Source organism: Hyposmocoma kahamanoa, unplaced genomic scaffold (assembly GCF_003589595.1).
Source record: "Hyposmocoma kahamanoa isolate Upper Pololo Valley unplaced genomic scaffold, ASM358959v1 63, whole genome shotgun sequence".
NCBI classification, from domain to species: domain Eukaryota; kingdom Metazoa; phylum Arthropoda; class Insecta; order Lepidoptera; family Cosmopterigidae; genus Hyposmocoma; species Hyposmocoma kahamanoa.
Window position 1 is genome coordinate 9,928,975 of NW_020653851.1, and position 19,319 is coordinate 9,948,293.

General features: G+C 36.2%; 1 protein-coding gene across 1 annotated transcript; it reads right to left on the reverse strand.

Moving 5' to 3' along the window:
- Positions 1–4,882: 4,882 nt before the first annotated feature.
- Positions 4,883–13,113, reverse strand: LOC113230535 (NADH dehydrogenase [ubiquinone] flavoprotein 2, mitochondrial-like). Its single transcript, XM_026464521.1, has 6 exons — positions 12,959–13,113; positions 11,890–12,015; positions 7,483–7,670; positions 6,644–6,851; positions 5,721–5,797; positions 4,883–5,184 (listed from the first exon to the last, which is right to left on the reverse strand). The coding sequence occupies exons 1-6, from the start codon at positions 12,989–12,991 to the stop codon at positions 5,082–5,084; spliced, it is 735 nt and encodes a 244-aa protein (XP_026320306.1). The 5' UTR covers positions 12,992–13,113; the 3' UTR covers positions 4,883–5,081.
- Positions 13,114–19,319: the final 6,206 nt, after the last annotated feature.

Below are 19,319 nucleotides of genomic sequence, written 5' to 3' on the forward strand. Positions count from 1 at the left end.
CCTGGGAATATCTACACCATAGGGGTGGAACCCCAGCCAACGTCTAGTCCCCCGATGATGAAAAGGGGAAGGCGGAATCAAATTATGTAATTCCATCGCACACTCTCCGTGATACATATACACCGACAATCACGTGCAAGCACAAACGTAAACGCACATTCATACGCAAAAGCACATGAATACACACGCACTAAGCCCAGATTTTTGCATCGCATATTTGATAATAAACAATTTATGCATTGAATGTGGGGAGCATTTAATCCGATTTATGGAAAAAATAACGTCACACCATCGTCCTATAATTAAACGTTCACCCTTCGTACTCGCGAACCGACTCTCCGATGTGGAAAATTGGAATATCATACTTGCATTTTTCTGACAGGATATTAAAACGTTCATACAATATTAATTTAATTCTAAGCTAAAAAAGTTTTCATCGTAAGGGTTTTCTCAATATTGGTTAAGTGCCCCAAAGAGAAATTATGATTAAAATGTTTGTCGCATATATGAAGCTTTTGAAATTTAGACCTACTATTATTAAAAAAATAGCTAAATATACACAAGGTTTAGATATTTTATTATACAAATAAAATTTTAAAATGTGGTTTCCTTTGATAACATTGTATATTACAGTGGATAAAATAATTCCAAGCAACTTTTTTATTTAATAAACTTAATTTAATTATAACATTAATTAGAAGAAAATCTTTGCGCAAATTGTCACAAAGAAAAAAGAATCAAGGCGGCGGGTAGCTTCTTAATTAACGGTATTCATGGTGAGGATGAAAAATTTTTCGCCACCGTCTTATTATTACTCCGAAGGCTATTCAATTGAGAAGCTATGAAATATAAACAGAGATATTTCAGTACGTTCCTGTATAATCTTTCTACTGATTAATTAGCAAGTATTGTAAGTCAGGTATGTAATAATAACCTGCCTCTTTACCATGAGTTTAGATCAAAGAACAATAAATACAATAGGAGTGCAAAGCGGGTGTGTCACGCGCTTCAATAGTACCCGGAGATCCGCAAACTTCGCGGCCGCCATTTTCGCTTATATGTTATGGTCGTGTTATCTCGCAAAACCTCGCAAATTGTGAAAAAAATGCCTTATTTTGAACCCTTTAAGCGCAAAAATTTTGCATAAATTTAGAGTAGATAGTATTCATGGTGGTGTTTCATATCATGATTAAGTCTTATTTTATACAATTGTAATAAATTTTTATTTTCTGTTTATCGTAATTGATTATTTTATTACAAGAAACGAAAGTAAAGTTTATGACGCTGCATTATGGTTGACTTTCTTTTGTATAACGATAATCGTTCGTCGTCTTTCAGCTATTGCCGCTAGATGGCAGCACATTGAATGAAACTTCAATATAAAATCTAAACGTCAACTTTTCAACATTAAAATTGAACTTTCAACGATATGCCTACAGGGTAAAGCTTAAATTATATTAACAGTCCAGAATTTGTTATATCTTTATAAATTAGAAACCACGACAAATCATTATTAAGATTTTGTAGTGTTTATTAATGTTACGACTATGACAGTTGAAATTTGGCGACAGCTGTTCTGATAGTAATCGAGGCTGAAGGCGCTTCCATTGTTTTTTCTTTCGTGGTTTAGATCGGCAGATTCTCTAACAACCGTGTAAAACGATTGTGTACATAATTCATCGAGTATATAATCAGAAACAGAGACGAAATAAGGGCTATATATTCCTGGTAACACATTAGAGATACAGCTCTTATAAATATCAACTCCCGTTTGCACTGAAATGTAGACAGGCTAACTATTGACCTGTCTGTAGGTCTCCGTATATTCCAAAAAATATTCTGTATTTATTGTAATAAAGGTCTCTAACTCTCTAATAATGGTGGTGTGGGAAAAACAGCAAAACATCTAATTCCAAAACAAACGGAATCACATTTCATCGGCAATTAAATATTGAATATGTAATTTTGCAAATTTCGTTCATTATAGCAAAGATCAAGTTAACTGGTCGATTTGAAGTGAAACAGTTGACGACACCCACTGAGAACACCCGTCAATTTTTTCGAACTCGGGCTAGCGAATCGGAGCGCAGTTGTCACAGTAATGATATGGCCGAATAGTTTTGAAACAAATTAAATGACATTTCGTCTCTATTTCTGGTTATATACTCGATGACATATTCACTGTCATTGTAAACTCATGGTAGAGGCTCTGTTTGTAACAGAGTTTGTACGCTTTTCCCTCTGGAGGCTATCACCGCTGTAGGTCACAACCAGTTGTGATAGATGATTCAAAACTTTTCATACACAACTATTTTCGGTAGAAGAGTTTTCTTTATTTGTTACATGGTGACTTAAGTAACCATGATTGATTAGTAAATTTCAGAACCAGTAGCGTCAAAAGACCTTTTCCTTACAACCAATCTTCATTATCTGTTAGTTAACACTATGTTGTTAATTTGCATACAAATAATTTCAAGAAGATACTGAGCAATTCAATAATTTCTATCTAACCTGGACAATACTGTCATTGCAACGTGCTCACACAAGTAGGTAATCACAATAATCATCTAAAAAAGAAGATGAATTTAGTCTGACGACGATGGTCACCAAGTCAGTAGATGTGGAATACCAGACTTAAGGTGCTGTTAACAAACACAAGCTATTTCGTTACGCCACTCGTTACATAGATGACTCGATAAGTTTAGTTTGATGATGGGTGAGTACAGTTGAACTCCAAATCGATTAAGTTCAAGACAAAGCCTTTGAGCTTGAACTTAATCACATGAAATCGAAATCAAGACATACACACTGACATAATAAATGGCAACATACCGAGTTCTTAAGTTTTCGCGATTGTTACACATAGGAAATGAAACTATGATTCCGGATTTAAGTCGCGTATATTTGTTTTTTCAGACAAAGCAACGTTTCGAGCCCTTTACAGGTCACATGCTCACGGTTGACTGAGGTGGTACAGTCATCAACCAGTTATGTCGAATATTAATGCAAACCACCCTATTTTTTCACCATAGTTACAAAAGTTATTAATTAAATACCTTATTTTTTATTTTACAAAGAAGCATTCCAATTTACACTGCATTGGTTTCACAAATTATTTTATTGTAACAATATGAATTTTTATTAAGTAAAATTTATTATTAACCTTCCATTGGTCGCGCGAGGTCTCAGGGACCGCAGCGACCTTATTTTAGTCATTTTACAAAAACTATAAACTATAGATGGTTGAGCGACCATGATATCCTCGAGGAGATGAGGTACTTCTCCTTAGTAGCCCTGTGACATTCGTCGCATGTGCACATGTATCTTTATTTATGTTTGCGGTCTCAGATTCCGCGCGCGCCCGGTCGTGTTCCAAAAAAATTCATGAATTGAAATTGAAACCTGGGTGAGTATTTCATGTTATTTGTACTATATTATTTAATAAAATTAATGTTAATTGTTGTCTATCTATACAATTCAAATTTTGCTATTGGTGCTCTGATTAGCTTTCCTATATCTCAAAGGTTGTCTGGAAGAGATCGCTCTTAGCGATAAATCCGCCTTTGCCCACATTAATTGCTGTCTATGTACTGTTTTTGTTCTTGTGTGTGAGCAAGAAAGTGTATATCTATCTACCTACGTATATTACAAAATTACATTATTTTACGTAACATTATATTCAATTATTTATTATTACGCTATTTGTTATAGACAATAAGTCACAATGAATCAGAACGGCTCGCAGAGGAGGCGGAAACAGAAGATGAAAATGAAGATTTGATTATGTCAAACCATTGATACTGATAAGGAGTAGCTTATCGTAGTACAGTCAAGAGCACGTCAAGCTTGACACTTTCTCCTTGGACCGTACTTATCGTAAGCGGCATAGAGTTGGATTTAAGTCTTAAGTGTCAAGCTTGACCCTGTACCTACTCTTAACAATGTTTAGAAGATTTTTATTTTGTTTTCCTTCTTTATTATATTAGAATTAAGATATTACGTAGAACATCATGAAAAAAAAAACATTTAAAAATAAGTGTGCTTTTAGAGTTCCTACAAATTTCTGCAATTATTATTGATCATAATTTTGATTCGTCATAGTAATAATTATGATGTCTATTAACGATTAAGATAGAAAATTTCATCTTGTTTTGTTATGTTCTTGATTTCTAACGTTGTTTTGTGTCATATGACTAAAATTTTGAATTTTTGTAGACTGTTTGATTAATAAGTACAAATTAAAAAAATAATAAGTAAATAATGTTTTTTATTCCATTTATATAGACAAAAGATTTATTTTTATTATGTGCTATACAACGTAATGGTGATATTCATTTGTCTTCTCAAACTGAACGCGCAAAGTTGCGGTCTCACAGACCACGCGCGTTAGCTTATGTTCGGCGCAAGGATGCGACCACTGGAAGGTTAATTAATAATGGAAATTAGGATAAAAAACATATTAATTAGTACTGCAGACTTATGTTTGCTTGAGATTTTTCTTCAGAGGAAATACGAGACGTTAGTTTGTTTGAAAAAACAAATATACGCGATTTAAATCCGGAAAAATAGTTTCATTTCCTCAATGGCAACATATTCATGACATTCAATAACAATACATCTCTAACAGCTGCCGGTTGCTGTAAAGGTACCTGGCTGAGTGAAGAAATAGATTTCACACAGATGGCACTGCGGCAAAAACGTCGTTAAAACCAAAACAAACATCTACAACAAGCACATAGAAAAATTTTAGTTTAGTTTAGTTGGCATAGCGTTTGACATGGTTTGCTGGAAGAAGTAGGTTCGATTCCAGCCGCACCGAATGTAATTTTTCTAAGTGTTCGTTCGTTCTACTTTGTATTAATAATTATAACAAAGTGGTGGTGTAATTTCACAAAAATAATTGATTATCATGGTGGTCAGACCTAAAAATTGTCAACAAATATTATTAAAGATTGCCGGATATTAATGCACAAGAAATTTATTTATTTCATTCACTCGCACACAATAATGAGTAGACCCGTTTATAGGTATCAACAAAACTAAGTATACATCAAATAATTACACGGAATGGTAATTGCTTGTTAACGACTGCTTAGAGCCGGCTGCAACATGAAACCAGGTCCAGGTGGCTGCTGCCATAAAGTTGTTAACCCACAGATCGGTTCTGCAGCGAACCTTCCATTCCTGAAACAAGCAGAATACAAAATTAATCAATACGTTTTAAAAGCTACTTGCGCGTAGCAGCTAATATTGGTGCCTGTGGCTCAAAAAGATTATTACCCGTTATTTGATCTCTCCAAAATTTATACATAATGTGTTAAGTAACAATGTATTAATAGGAAAAAACAAATCAACTACCAATACGTGTTGCTTTTCAGCGTAATCAATGCAATTACTATAAGTATAATACTTGATTACTATTACTATAACAATATTGCTTATGTAATAAGTTGCCTGGAAGTGGTTATTTAATACAAATAATGTCGTAGTGTGGTAGGTACCTTGACTTTTATTTGTCGGTATATATATTTTTTATATAATACTAAGTGACGGAACGAACAAGCCGTGCATCTGACGGTAAGGACACGACTGTCCATAATAGTTGCAGTGCCACTCAGAGCCTAAAATCGCAAAAATTTGAGGGATACTGCTACAGCGCCCGTCACCCGTTTTGCTTGCAATATAATTTATAAGTATTGTAAAATTAAAAAGATACTTACTGAGGTCCAGGGGTTGGGATATTTCCTGATTTCAAACATCCTATAATCCTCGGAATGTCGCATAATGTCAAGTCTTCCTAAAACACAAATGTAGACATTATATGAAATAGGTAATATCCCACATGGGTAAACCCAAACACTAAAAACTATTGACTACACAATGGGTATTACAGCACGTCCTGATATTTGACTCTGTAAGTTCAATTACAAGATTTCGACTTGAGTATATCTTGGAACAGCTAAGAAACTCTCACCAGAATGATAAAGTTCGAGACTTTGCAAACAAAAGGCAGTCAGGCGCTAACGTGTTCCGCCTTCATGACTGTTTGCTGAATTGCATACATGGACCGACACAGCCGGAACGTTATCTGTATGCGTCACGCCTACAGGCGGAATATATTGTAAAGAAAGCAAAACACAAATGTGGAACACGCGAATGCATTCTGTTTGCGAATTCCCTGAAGAATTATTACTATCATCCCATTATATATCCCACTTTTGGGCACATGTCTCTCCTAAGGATATGGCATACAACCTAGAAATCAGTCATAGTTACATTACTGCTACGGGCATACGAACGGTCGATATCCATTTTTTTATGATGCCTAGTGACGAGACGAATAGGTCGTGCGCCTTTTACTAAGCGACAGCATTCCACCTCAAAGGCTTTAAATCGCAAAGACCTGAGGGACATTGCCACTGCGTCTGTCACCCTGGGATATAAGTTGACAAGTCGCATGTACCTGTTATTTCACCCTTCAAAACCGAAACCCAATAATGCTCTCATTACTGCTTGGCGACAGAAACAGGTAAGGTGGCAGTACTTTCCTGGACTAACTCTTTCACAAGGAGCTCCTAAACTCCTACTAAAATGAGATGTAATCTTAAATAAGCTACCTTTTAATTTCTAGAGAAATACTCACAAAATAGTCATCGTCTATGGCTATGACAGGCGCGTTAACGCATGCGCCCTGACATTCAACTACGTCCACACCAAACATGTAATCCGGAGATAGTTCGCCAACACGACAGCAACAAGATTCTTCTACTGCTCGTATAATTATGTCAGCACCTCGTAACATGCATGGCGTTGTTTTGCAAACCTTTACGTTGTACTTTCCTCGGTATTGTCTGGAAATAAAAGTTATTTAAAGCAGAACCGCTCTTAAGATCGCACGATATGTGAGTGCATAGCTTGCATGGAATTCCACGCCAATGCACTTTGTAATTAACAGTAAAATTATACTATGTTACCCTACAACAGAGAACAGTAAACACAAGTGTTTACTGGGCGTGTCACGTGTGCCAATAATATGCAGTATTCTGCATACTTGAGCTCACTGAGCCTTTTGCTGCCATTAGCTTGTACGTTATGGTTGTATCAATTGTCACGCGCAAAATTTCGACAATCGTGGAAAAGTGCCTCGTTTTGCTAATTTACAGTGCAAAATAGTCGCAACCATAATATTAGCCACGGTGACATTTCAGAGTGTTAAAAGTTATGATCACACTGAGTTTTTTCGAAAGCGGTTCGGTCGAGGTTAAAGGCACTTCCAACTTCAACAAATCCGAATATGCACTCTCTCTCTCTATATTTGGGGAGCTTAATTATAAACTCTTATCTTTTTTTTATTCTCGAAATGGTTCCTACCGAAATTGGTTTCATTCGTTCGATTAGGTTGGGTTTTATCACGTACTTCAAATGTGCGATTGCAACACTGATGTCAGTTGTTTTTGGTCGTAATTGTTTTGTAAACTTTACCTCTTATTCATAGTATAGAATGTAGCCCATTCATAAACTCTTATTCTCGGTATGTGTAGCATCTGTGCGACTTTGTGCATAGCTGATATGGGTACCCAGCCGATTTGGCGTTGAGCTAAATCAAGTGCAGCGCCTAATGCTGACCTTTCACTGCCTCTTGGGTAATTCTTAATCATTGCTTCTATTCGCTGTAAGAGGAAAGTAAAATTAGACGCCTACATGGATATATTAGGATAACATTATTCCTGTGTCATAAGAAATAAATAACAACAGATAAAAGCTATTATCGAATATGTATTTGTTTTTCATCCCCGATCAAATTAGTAACGTACCTTAGAATATACAGGGCGTCAACCTGACACAATACCCGGAGGGATATAATTTCACACATTGACATGAACTACTTATCGTGGAAATCAGACAAAATCAGCTTTGATTTCGAGAGTACAGCGAACACATATTACGAAATTCAAATAGAATAATCTTCGGAAATGTTAGGTCTAATTGTATAATTGTACCCACTAAACGTCATGCGCCGATATGGATCACTTTTCAGACTTTTTTTGTACTTGTGGACAATGGACAGTTCTAAGGATATTCTAATTTAATTTCACTTACTTGCATGTGGCAGTACCGCATCAATTCAAAAAAAGTTGCAAAACAATTGCAGAAATAATTTAATCATGACCGCTAAATGAAATCCAACTCCGATTTCACTTCGCTTTTAATGAGATTAAATTCACTAGTATTCTCTAAATTCATTATTGAATCAAGACTGAGCTGACTGGTCTTAGCACGGCTTTTATAACTCTAGTGGAGGTAATAGGATAGTGTAAAGTTAGGTGTGAATATCATATTACTGTCGGATTAAGAAGTCAATGCAACAACTGAACCAACAATGGCATAACCGACTTGAAGTTAGATGCGAATACCATAGAAGGATCCCATAGTGGTGCTAATATAGTCAATAGAAGAACTAAATGGTTAAAGCATATCAAAATAAAGTGAAAAACAGCACCGTAACATTGATTCTTGTGACAGTACCGAATCAATTTTAATAAAGTTGCAAAACAATTGCACAGATAATTTACCAGCATAATAAGGAAATAAAGCGAAAAATAGCACCCGTAACATTGGTATTCTGTATTTCCAACTGCCTCTCTGGCTGAACGGTTACCAAGCCGGACTGCCACGCAGAGGTCCCAGGTTCAATCCCCGGGCCAGGAAAAATATTCGTATGGCCTACATTTATTTCCCTCGTGACTTTGGGTGTAATTTATGGTTGTCTATGTGTGTGTCCATGGCACCCGCGACACAGGGTTTCCCTAGTGCGGGGCTATGTCGAGTGTGTGGGTTATTACAAAAAAAAATTTAAAAATAACTGTGTTGCCATTTCAACGCTTTTCTGCTTATATCTGTTAAAGTTAATTTTCTAATTATTATGTTTTTTTTTATAATTTTCATTTTTGTCTGACGATCTCAATATAATTTCTTATACTTTGACATGTAGTGCAAGTTATACTGTAATGTTATATTTGAGAAATAAATGAATCTGAATCTGAATCTGATAGAATATCACTGCCAGCGAGCTTCCGTGCCATATTGTATATCCATGTAAGTTTACATAATATGACCTATTTTCATTAAGGCCGAGAATATGACACCTCACGCGAAAGAGGTTAGAGCCCATTCCTTGACGTCTGGCACGGTAAGACCACGCGGGCATCACATTCGTTTTTTCCTCAAACTTGCAAAATGTTGAATGGTCTCCATCCTGAAATATATTCTTCAAAAAGTCAACACGGCTCTCAAAAAATCCTCTGATGTTATGCCACGAATATTCGGCCACAATTTGGTATTCGGCCACTTTATTTAATATACGGTATTCAGTCGAATAGTACGACTGTTCGGCTGAATACCGAATATCAAATAATGAAAAAATCATAATTAATAAGTATTTAATCATAAATTATTGCTTTAATACTTAAAATCAATCAGTGACAGGTTGTGATAAAGGAAAACATTTTTTTCATTGTTGGTTGGTAACAATCGATCGCGCGTTTCCTCAAACAATTCCTACTTCTGAAAATACCCTCTCACTATAAACACTATTGCCAGGAGACGATAGACAAATATTAGCAAATTTTGACAGGCTTGGATACTGCTTTGCGTTTGCTGATGCTGATAAGGCTCTGCCGTCCGATTTAGGCGAACAGTTTTCAAATAAAAATCAATTTCATATGCTACAGAACTTTTTCCACAGCCTCATCATTTTGCACGTTATCTGTAGCGACTTCTTCAAAACAGTTTTATCATTTTTCAATAAAAACACCACACTCCCTTTACCTCTGCACGCAGCGCAATGAGGCAGGCCGTAACAGGTCACACGTGAAATGCACAGATCTTACGCCGAACATTCGACTGCCGAATATTCGGCGCTTCGGCAACGAACGTGGTCGAATATTCGGTATTCGGCCAAATTACTATTCGTGGTACCTCTAATGTATAGATGTCTATGGGCGATGATGACTACCTTCCATTAACTTTCATATTAAAATAAATCCACTCATAAAATGCGTTGCGGAAAAATATAGATGAGTTAATGAGGATTATTTTTATTTTTGAAAATAATGACGAAACTAGGTACGCAACAAGTTTAGAACCATACTAAATACCATAAAGCAGACATTATTTATAGCTTTTCGGTATGAAATAAAAATGTAAAAAAAACAATTAATCTTAGAGTTCTCATAAAAATTAAATGTAAAATCATTTCGATGGTAATTTGCATTTTGTTACACATAATTAATTACAATTGTACGCGAGTTCTATGAGCGATGTTGACGTGATTTAAAATAAATTAAGTCCATATTAATTGGACGCGATGATAATTCCTCTATTAACATAACATAGAGAATACTTAGTACAACAACGTGATACATGAAATTAAAAATTAGGATAATGACGTTATTATATTACCATATAGATTACCATAATATTTATATTAAGATTTATATGAGTATTGAGATATTACAGTTTAGAATTCCACGAAGACTGATTTTACGAAGGTTGCTTAGAATTTCATGAAGATTGCCATGAATTTCACGTAGATTGTTTTGAACTATACTACAATCGCTATGAATTTTACAAAGGTTGCTAAGGAATTTCACAAAGATTGGTTTGTATTTCACAACTGCTTTTAATTTTTCGAAGAGGCGGTGAATTAAGGATGACATTTTGCTGATGTCCTTTTATATATGACAGTACACAACCGTCTAACATTGAGGACTTTTTTAAAATCGTTAAATTTAATCAGCTATACCCATGCTATGTATCTATACTATCGCATCGTGCACTTTAGAAGTGTACGTGTTGACAACTGGCTAGACTAGTGAATCGACGACAGCGACGAAGGAATCAACATTTTTCAGCAATTGAAAGCGAACGATCAAGCGTCTTTTTCTAGACTGGCTAACGAAAGCTGGCACATTACAAAAATCTTGTGCTTGCAACAATCAGTCAGGCAAACAGCAGGCTTAGCATGAGCCAGAAGACAAAAGTTATCTCTTCTTCGAACTTTTAATTTTCTCTCGAAAATGATGTCACTACGAATTATCTCTAACCATCTCTACAGGCGCGAGCATAAGCGCTATGAGGTTTAAGTTGCAGCGCATAGAAATGTCAAATGAAGAGAATTTCTCTCTAGTCGTCACACGAGTGCCAAATTTTGTATACTTTTTCGGTTCGCTATCGTAATAATTATTAATAGTGAGTTTGTCCTTTGAAAGCTTTCACATCAAAGGACAATCGAACTTATCAGCTATCATCTTCCAAGGTTTTTTTTGTTTTCGGGCTTGTGCAAAGCGTACTGAAATTTTATAATTAGGAATTGTCAAAGTACTTTTGACTGTTAAATAGTGTTACCATAATAAGATTTTGAAATAAATACGTTGTGCCGTTTTCGTTGGCCAGACTCTATTTATCGTCGTAATATATTATCTATAAAAATTTAATATTGTGTCACACGTTAACAGTAGGAATAAATAATGTGTAATAATTGTTTTTCACTATTTTTACTGGGATTAAGATATTAAATGCCGTTTATTTTAAAGATACTGCCCTCCTAAATATCAGCTGTTATAGATAAGCTAGGCGAATACTACGGGCTTCCATTTCTACAGTCCAAACAGCTATGGCAGTGTATATTCGCATCAGACCTTCACATACGTTTGTTTAAAAACTGAGGTGCACGAAAAGAGCATCACCAGGACTCTCTTGTACGTCTGCCGTACCCTGGGCAACAATGTGCGAGTACCTTACGCTAATTGGCGGATCCTTTCACAACGATGGTAAGCATGGTAGCATATGGCATCGATGCAAGAAGAAGTTTAAAAACATTACACTTACAGTAACATTATCTATAGTGAATTCGAAATGCGTTCCCTCATTGTTATCTGGATTATCTCTGTGAACCACAAGTTCATGACTCCGAAGCGAGCTGGCCGTATAAATATTTCGGATATTACTATACAACTGAAAAAACATACATTAATCTCTTATTACCTACTAATTGGAACGATAACGTCAGTGTGGAAATTGTTTCATATAAAGATATTATAAGTATTGATTCTAGTTACTAGTGAAAAACCCTACCACAAAAAAAAACATAAACGTCAAAATACGTCAAGTTTCCCACTACACATGTAGAGCAGAAGTGCTACGCTGTCGCACTTCTATTTTAACTCGGCTACAATGCCTACGTTTAACTACTGTAACTGCTCTAGATTCAAACGTGCTACGCCGCCGTAAGTCACGACCGTGCTACTAAACACTAGATTTCTACCTTTAATTCTTCAGATACGGTACTCTTATTCATTGCGTTGTATTACGACGGAGGTAATGGGGAAACTGCAGAGAGTTTATTGTCTTTAAATGGCAAAGCTGCTTTAATTACTACGTGTGTGTAGTGTTGTTTTATTCGAATAGCTCTTGAATGGAAAGGATAAGGAACGGAAATAATAAAAGATCCGTACTTTAGGAGCTGTACAAGTTTGTGTAGTTTTTAGTATTTTATTTACAAGTAATTACAACGTCATATTTCAATTAAAATTATCAATTGGAAAAGAAACCATTTTCTTTTCGGAGCAAGTCAGCCGCAACTATGAGCCCAAAACGTTGTTTTGTTTGCAACAACAATATATGTGATTTAGATAAAAAATGTTACATTCCTAATACGTAGCAATCGCGAAAACCTAAGAATTCGTTAAATTATTTTGTTACATTGAAACTAGAAATTTCGCGAAAAAAAATTAAAGAAACAATCTTAAGTGGTAGTTTTTTATCACACAAGATATATATCACTATGAGTATGGTAGTAAATTGGTGAGAAAACTCCTGGAATCCTTTATAATTTATTCAAACGGCGGTTATGGAGGTTAGTACGCGCAGGAAAAGATTTATACCGGGATGAACTCACGTTTGGTTGAATAAATTTCCGTAATGCAACCATATTTTACTGTTATGGTGCTCCAATGATATGCAAAATAGGATTCAAATACTGTATGCAATATTTTCTAAATTTAATTACGCAAATATCTGCCAAACTGAAAATATTATTATTATTTTCTTTATGGCGGCTACAAGAGTTGTGCCAGTGTCAGTTTTATAAGAATAATATAAAAATTATGGCGATCGTCGCTACTGTCAGTAAATAAAAACTGAAGGGTCGTTTTCAGATAACCTCCAAAAATGTGTTCCTTTCAATAACTTTTATGTTATTACATGAATGTTAAGCATTATTTATTTAATATGATTGCTTAATTACTTAGTCTGTGTTACATATAAAAATACTATTTTACTACGTAACAGCAATAAATCAAAATTAAAAAAGTGGGCAATTTCTCATTCATGGAAGCTCCACGTCGCTCCAATTTTAAGAAAAAAAAACTCTCGTGGAAATCGCAATATGTCCCATCGAGGATAAATTCTAATAACTTACACGTCGAATACATACCCTAATTTTCCAATTTATTATAAACAAACATGTTTTCTTGGGAATACAAAATGTGTTTCAATTTTTCTTATCATTAGTGTCAATTCAACTAAAAGCCTCCTAATAACAAAAGTTCATACCGCATCACCTTCACCCTTCGTACACGTGAGAAGGGGCTCCTGCATCTCCATTTTAGCAAAAAATCGACTTAAATACCAATTTCAGCGCTAGTGACTAAATCGTTCTCATTCATGTATAGCAATCTATCTAAATAAGTATTAAGAAATAGTTTTATAAACTTTATTGTACGTCAGTTAGACAAAGGGAACTTTAAAATCCATGTACTTTTATACCGGTCCAGCACAATTTACACACTTGAAAATTAAAAATGTATCCCAATATCATTATTGTCGCTCTCATTCTTGTCTACTTTTAAGTCAATAGTTACTTTAAGCCAAGCATTTACTTGACATATAACAATTAGATGGTGATAGTGGTGGTGACGATGGTGATGTTGGTGATGATGGTTGTAGTGATGATTACAATGATTGCGATGACGATGTGAATGGTAATGATGCTGATGATAATGGTGCTCATGATGATGATGTTGATGGTGGTGATGATGATATATTGATGTACAACAAAATTTATATGACATTAACGAAATACTTATTTAGATTTATTTATTAATTACATATAGATAGATAGTCTTACATGGATGAGAAGGATTTTGATACAAGAAGTTATATTAAAATATGCTAAATGTTGTGAAATGTTCTTATGTGAATAATAATTTCTCATTACTGTGCCGTCTTTCTCATTTATGTTTATGAGAAAATCATGCATGTTACTGCAATCTCATTCGTGTGACCTAAAATATCGTTTTTTGTAGTATGTAACTTAAATATTTCTGTGATTTTATAATTATTGACATTGCTTGAACTTATTTGTACGTTTAAGACCTTAAACCCAGAAGAAAAAAGGGGTTTGCAAAAATCACTCAAAAAGCGCCATTGAAATTCGGAAATTGAAATTCACCCTGAAAATAACAACTTGTGTCAAAGGACTTTCCTTAATTGCTTTTTTGAGATCCATAAATCGAAACGGTATCATGTACTATCATATTCTGAAATTTAATTTTACTGTAAACGCCGTACTGTCCATGTGTCCACTTGTGTTATGGAAATCGGAAACAACGACGGTATCACAAAACCCAGATTCGAGACAGTATAGAATAGTTAGCTTTTCTACATTAACCCGGCCGAGAATCAATCCCGGAACCTTAGAGAAAGCGACACGATGAAAACCTGTGTGCAAATTATTCGACCACCGAGGTCGTTAAACTAATCATAGTAAAAAGAAACTATCGCACATAGCTTTTACTGTTTTTTTTTTCACATTTTTTAGGAATACGCAGCAAACAGCCTATACGTGGCACATCAACTTACAAGAATAGCATGACAATGACATGAATATTTTTAAAAAAATCGGTATCATCTTTCATCATTGTTCGTCAGTTAGATTTTATTTATTAATGTTACAATGTACTAAGCTGCGTGCATTCTGCGAATCTCTGGAACCCCGCACCCACCCGTCTACAGTCTGGAAGAGAATAAAATCCTTTCGCAGATCTCAGACTGATCACAACAACACCTCGTCTAACGACCCGACACCCTGGCTTGTGGATTTTATTACAAAATTATCCCCCCCTTTTGTTCCTTCAGAAGCTCCTACCGTTATAAACACCTCCTTGTCATCTCCTGACAGTATGAATGCCCCCTTCTCTTTTGAAGAACTAAGCTGTGCTTTGGACCATTTAAGGGATTCGGCGCCGGGTGCGGACGGCATTCCCTATTCGTTTATTACCAGGTCCTCTAATCCTACCAAAATTTTTTTTTTGAATATTATAAACACAATTTTTGAATCGGGCATAGTCCCTATTTCATGGAAAACCCAAATTATCATTCCAATCATAAAACCTGGGAAAGACCCATCTAATGCAAACTCGTATCGACCTATCGCCCTATCATCTGTTTTAGCTAAAATCATGGAACACCTAATAAAAAACCGTCTGGAATGGATAGTAGAGAGCAAGGGATTGTTACCCAGAAGCCAGTTTGGCTTCCGAAAAGGCATGGGCACTATGGACAGCCTAAGCATTTTTTCATCAGATGTTCGACTAGCCCTCTCCGAGGGAAAACACGTCATAGGTGTGTTCTTAGACATAACATCAGCTTATGATAACGTGAACCTTCCACTACTCTGGCAGAAGATGCTCAATCTGTGTATTCCTGTGAAGATGATCAATGTCATTTACAACATGTTTATGGGTCGCTCTATCGCAGTGCGTGTTAACGGTTCCACAACCCCCTCCCGTATGGTCTGGAACGGCTTGCCTCAAGGTTCCGTTCTTAGCCCTCTCCTTTTCAGCTTGTACACGTCTGACCTCGGCACTTCAGTCAATTGCTTCTGCAAAATCTTGCAATATGCAGACGATATCGCTCTGTACGCTTGTTCCAAATCTTTTTCAGATACTGAAAGACGCCTCAACTCTGCCCTTTTTTACCTAGACTCTTGGCTTACCGATCACGGCCTCTCTCTTTCAGCTAACAAAAGCACAGCTGTCGTTTTTTCCCGCAAGAGACGCCTCCCTGAAACTGAAATACATGTTAATGGGGAAATCATAGAACTGAGGGAAAAAGTAAAATTTTTAGGCATTATTCTGGACTCAAAATTATCTGGCATCCATCACCTCAACTATATTTGTCAAAAAGCTGAAAAAAGCATAAATGTCCTACGTGCACTTTCTGGTGTTCGTTGGGGATCACATCCGTATAACCAAAAGCTCCTGTACAACGCAATCATTAGAAGTCATTTTGATTATGGCGGCTTCCTTCTGGAACCATGCAACAAAATAGCCTTGGCTAAGATGGACAGAATCCAGGCAAGATGCCTGAGAATAATCACAGGTACCATGAAATCCTCACCAACAAACGCTCTTCAAGTCGAATGTCTGGAGCCCCCTCTACATCTACGTAGACAATTCCTTGCTAATAGATTCCTCTTCAAGATCTTTCAATATTCTTCTCACCCTTTGCTTCCCGTATTGCAATCCTTGTCGGAGATTATCCCTTCCTCCAATTATTGGTCACACAAGAAACCCCCCCTTCTTATCAACAGTTTTAACAAAATTTCCAATCTCCCATTCCCTATTTACCAAAATTATATGAACCCGTTGTTTGAAACTGATTTTAAATGTTTAACGTTTCGCCCAACAGTCTATCTTAGTTTTGGCATCATGAAAGATACCCCTGGAGCAAACCAAGTCTTCAACGATATAGTTGAGAGAGAATGGCATGACTGGACTACTGTTTTTACCGACGCTTCAAAATTACACGAACATGGCGACTTGGGAGCCGCGGTTTGGTTCCCCAAGTTCAATGTCGTACTCAGTTTTAAATCCCCCTATCTGAATTCGGTCTTTTCGGGAGAGGCAATTGCAATACTCGAAGCCATTTTATATATTGAGTCCCATAAAATTAATAAATGTTTGGTTTTCTCAGACTCACTAAGTTGCCTCCAAGACATTATTAAGCTACCGTTTCATTCCAAAGACAATTTCTCCATCACCCTCCAAATTAAGGAAGCTCTGTACCGATGTCATTGTGCGGGAATTGAGGTAACTCTGGCCTGGATTCCCGGTCACACTGGGATCAGTGGCAACGAAGCAGTAGACGCCTTTGCAAAGGATGCGACAAGAATTGGCGTGTGCAAATACTGTAAGTGCTTTCCCAGAGATCTGCTCGCCATGACTAAACCCCAAATGCTAGCCTCCTGGTCGGTCCTTTGGCAGGAATCACGACAAACTGTTGGTAGACACTATGGTAATCTCCAACCAAATCTACCCACTAAACCCTGGTTTTTTAAACGTCGCGATTTGCCTAAAAACATCACTTCCACTATTATTCGTTTGCGCTTAGGCCATGTTTGCACACCTGTATTTTTGCGTAAAATCAGAGTTCGAGATCACTCTCTGTGCGAGTGCGGCCTAGAAGACGGTACCTTGGAACACATTTTTTTCAATTGTCCTAATATTGCTGTTCCACTTTATAACTTACTTTCTCCAAAATTCCCCCGCCCCGTTAACATAAACAACCTCTTAACTTTAGTGTTCTCCCCCCATATTGTTACTCTATGTAAATTTATCCACTTAAATAACATATATTTATAAATATTGTTTTGCTGTTTTGTTTTACATTCTCAACTGAGTACTCCCGTAGTCCAACTTACCAACACCGGTTAATGTCCTATTAGAGCTTAGCGAAAATTTTTTTTTTGTTTCGTTTTTTTTTCTTTCAACTGTGACATTGGCAAAATCATCAGTTCTCATATTGATGGAGCCATAAAAATAAAAAGTGAAGTGAAGTACTAAGCTCTAATTTATCATGGTGCAATGCAACTTAGCTGAAGACAAATGGTACTGATGAATAATATGCGCTTTGTGTTTGTAAGTTATTACAATTGTAGTCGTACTGCACACTCAAAGCAAGATGTTATGTAGGTATTACAATAAAAATTGTAATTAATACTTTATAACTAGGTGGTGTGAGAGGAACATACTTCATTTAGAGTCAAATGTTTTGAACATAATATAAAGTCTTATAAAAATTGAAGTAGGTACACTAAACTTGCTTTTGTTTATCACCTTTATATGTTTTAACTTAGGATGTATTTGCCAAAAACATGCAAATTGTGCTAACATTTCTCTTTCCCCAAAAGATGGCACACGAACAGTCATCGCATTTGTTCTCGTGTTCTCAAGATTTCGCAAGTGTCAAATTTGTTTTTTACGCCTTTTGGATTTGGAGCACAGTAGCAACATCTCTTTAAAATCATTTAAACTAATTTGTTTGCCTGTTTTATCGACTGAGAGACTATATTGCTAAACTCTTTAAATTCTAAGTTGAAGCTTCTAGTCCCTCTTCCCCCGGTGTTCCTTTTACCCTACCTGACCCTACCGTTTTTTATATGTATAATTATAAAATCGTTGCTTGATCAAAAAAGATGCCACTTTAGTCTTATAAGGACCGCTGACGCGAAATGCACGTCGTCACTTTCGCTCTTTTTATATGGACACTTAGAATAATAACGCATAGAATGATAGTTTCATATGAAACGAACTGTCACAAGTGAGGCAAAAATCAAATTCATGTAGGCGTAAGCAACTTGTATCGTAGATTCACTCGTCGGCACGGACACAAATATACAAATAATGATGCCATGGAATAACATTTCCCTCAAAAATAGGGAAATTGTATCTTGCTTAACTCTTCGTTCAAGTTCAATCACTAAGTTAAAGGTGCCTACAGATTTGCCCGACATTGTCGATCAGGTGCCTACAGATTTGCTCGATTTTGTCGATCGTTACTGTCGATCAGGTGCCTACAGATATGCTCGGTTTTGTCGATCGTTACTGTCGATCGACAATGTCAAGTGGCAAGAATTTTCAATAATTTATTTTTGGTAATTCTTATGGAAATGGCATTTATATCTGAATACACGATGACAGACACGACTTTTCAAATAAAAGCAATATGGGAATCATCTTCGAGGTATTCGAGGTGCTCATTACGAATATTACACTCATTTCTAAATCCAGGATGGCGGGCACGATTTTTCGAATAATGACAAGTTGGGTATCGTTTTCAAGGTATTTGGGGGTGCTCATTACAAATATGGCACTAAATCCAAGATGGCAGACACGTGCCCGCCATCTTGGATTTACAAATAGTGCCATATTCACATTGAGCATCCCCAAATACCTCGAAAATGATACCCATATAGC

What these genes read in the sequence shown, in the direction of transcription:
- LOC113230535 (XM_026464521.1), bottom strand. Translation starts at nt 12,991, where the DNA reads ATGGTTGCATTACGGAAATTTATTCAACCAAAC. An exon ending in TCACTATAGATAATGTTACT is followed by an intron (nt 7,671 to 11,889) that starts GTAAGTGTAATG and finishes TTCCTCTTACAG; the next exon opens with CGAATAGAAGCAATGATTAA. An exon ending in CCATAGACGATGACTATTTT is followed by an intron (nt 5,798 to 6,643) that starts GTGAGTATTTCT and finishes TTTGTGTTTTAG; the next exon opens with GAAGACTTGACATTATGCGA.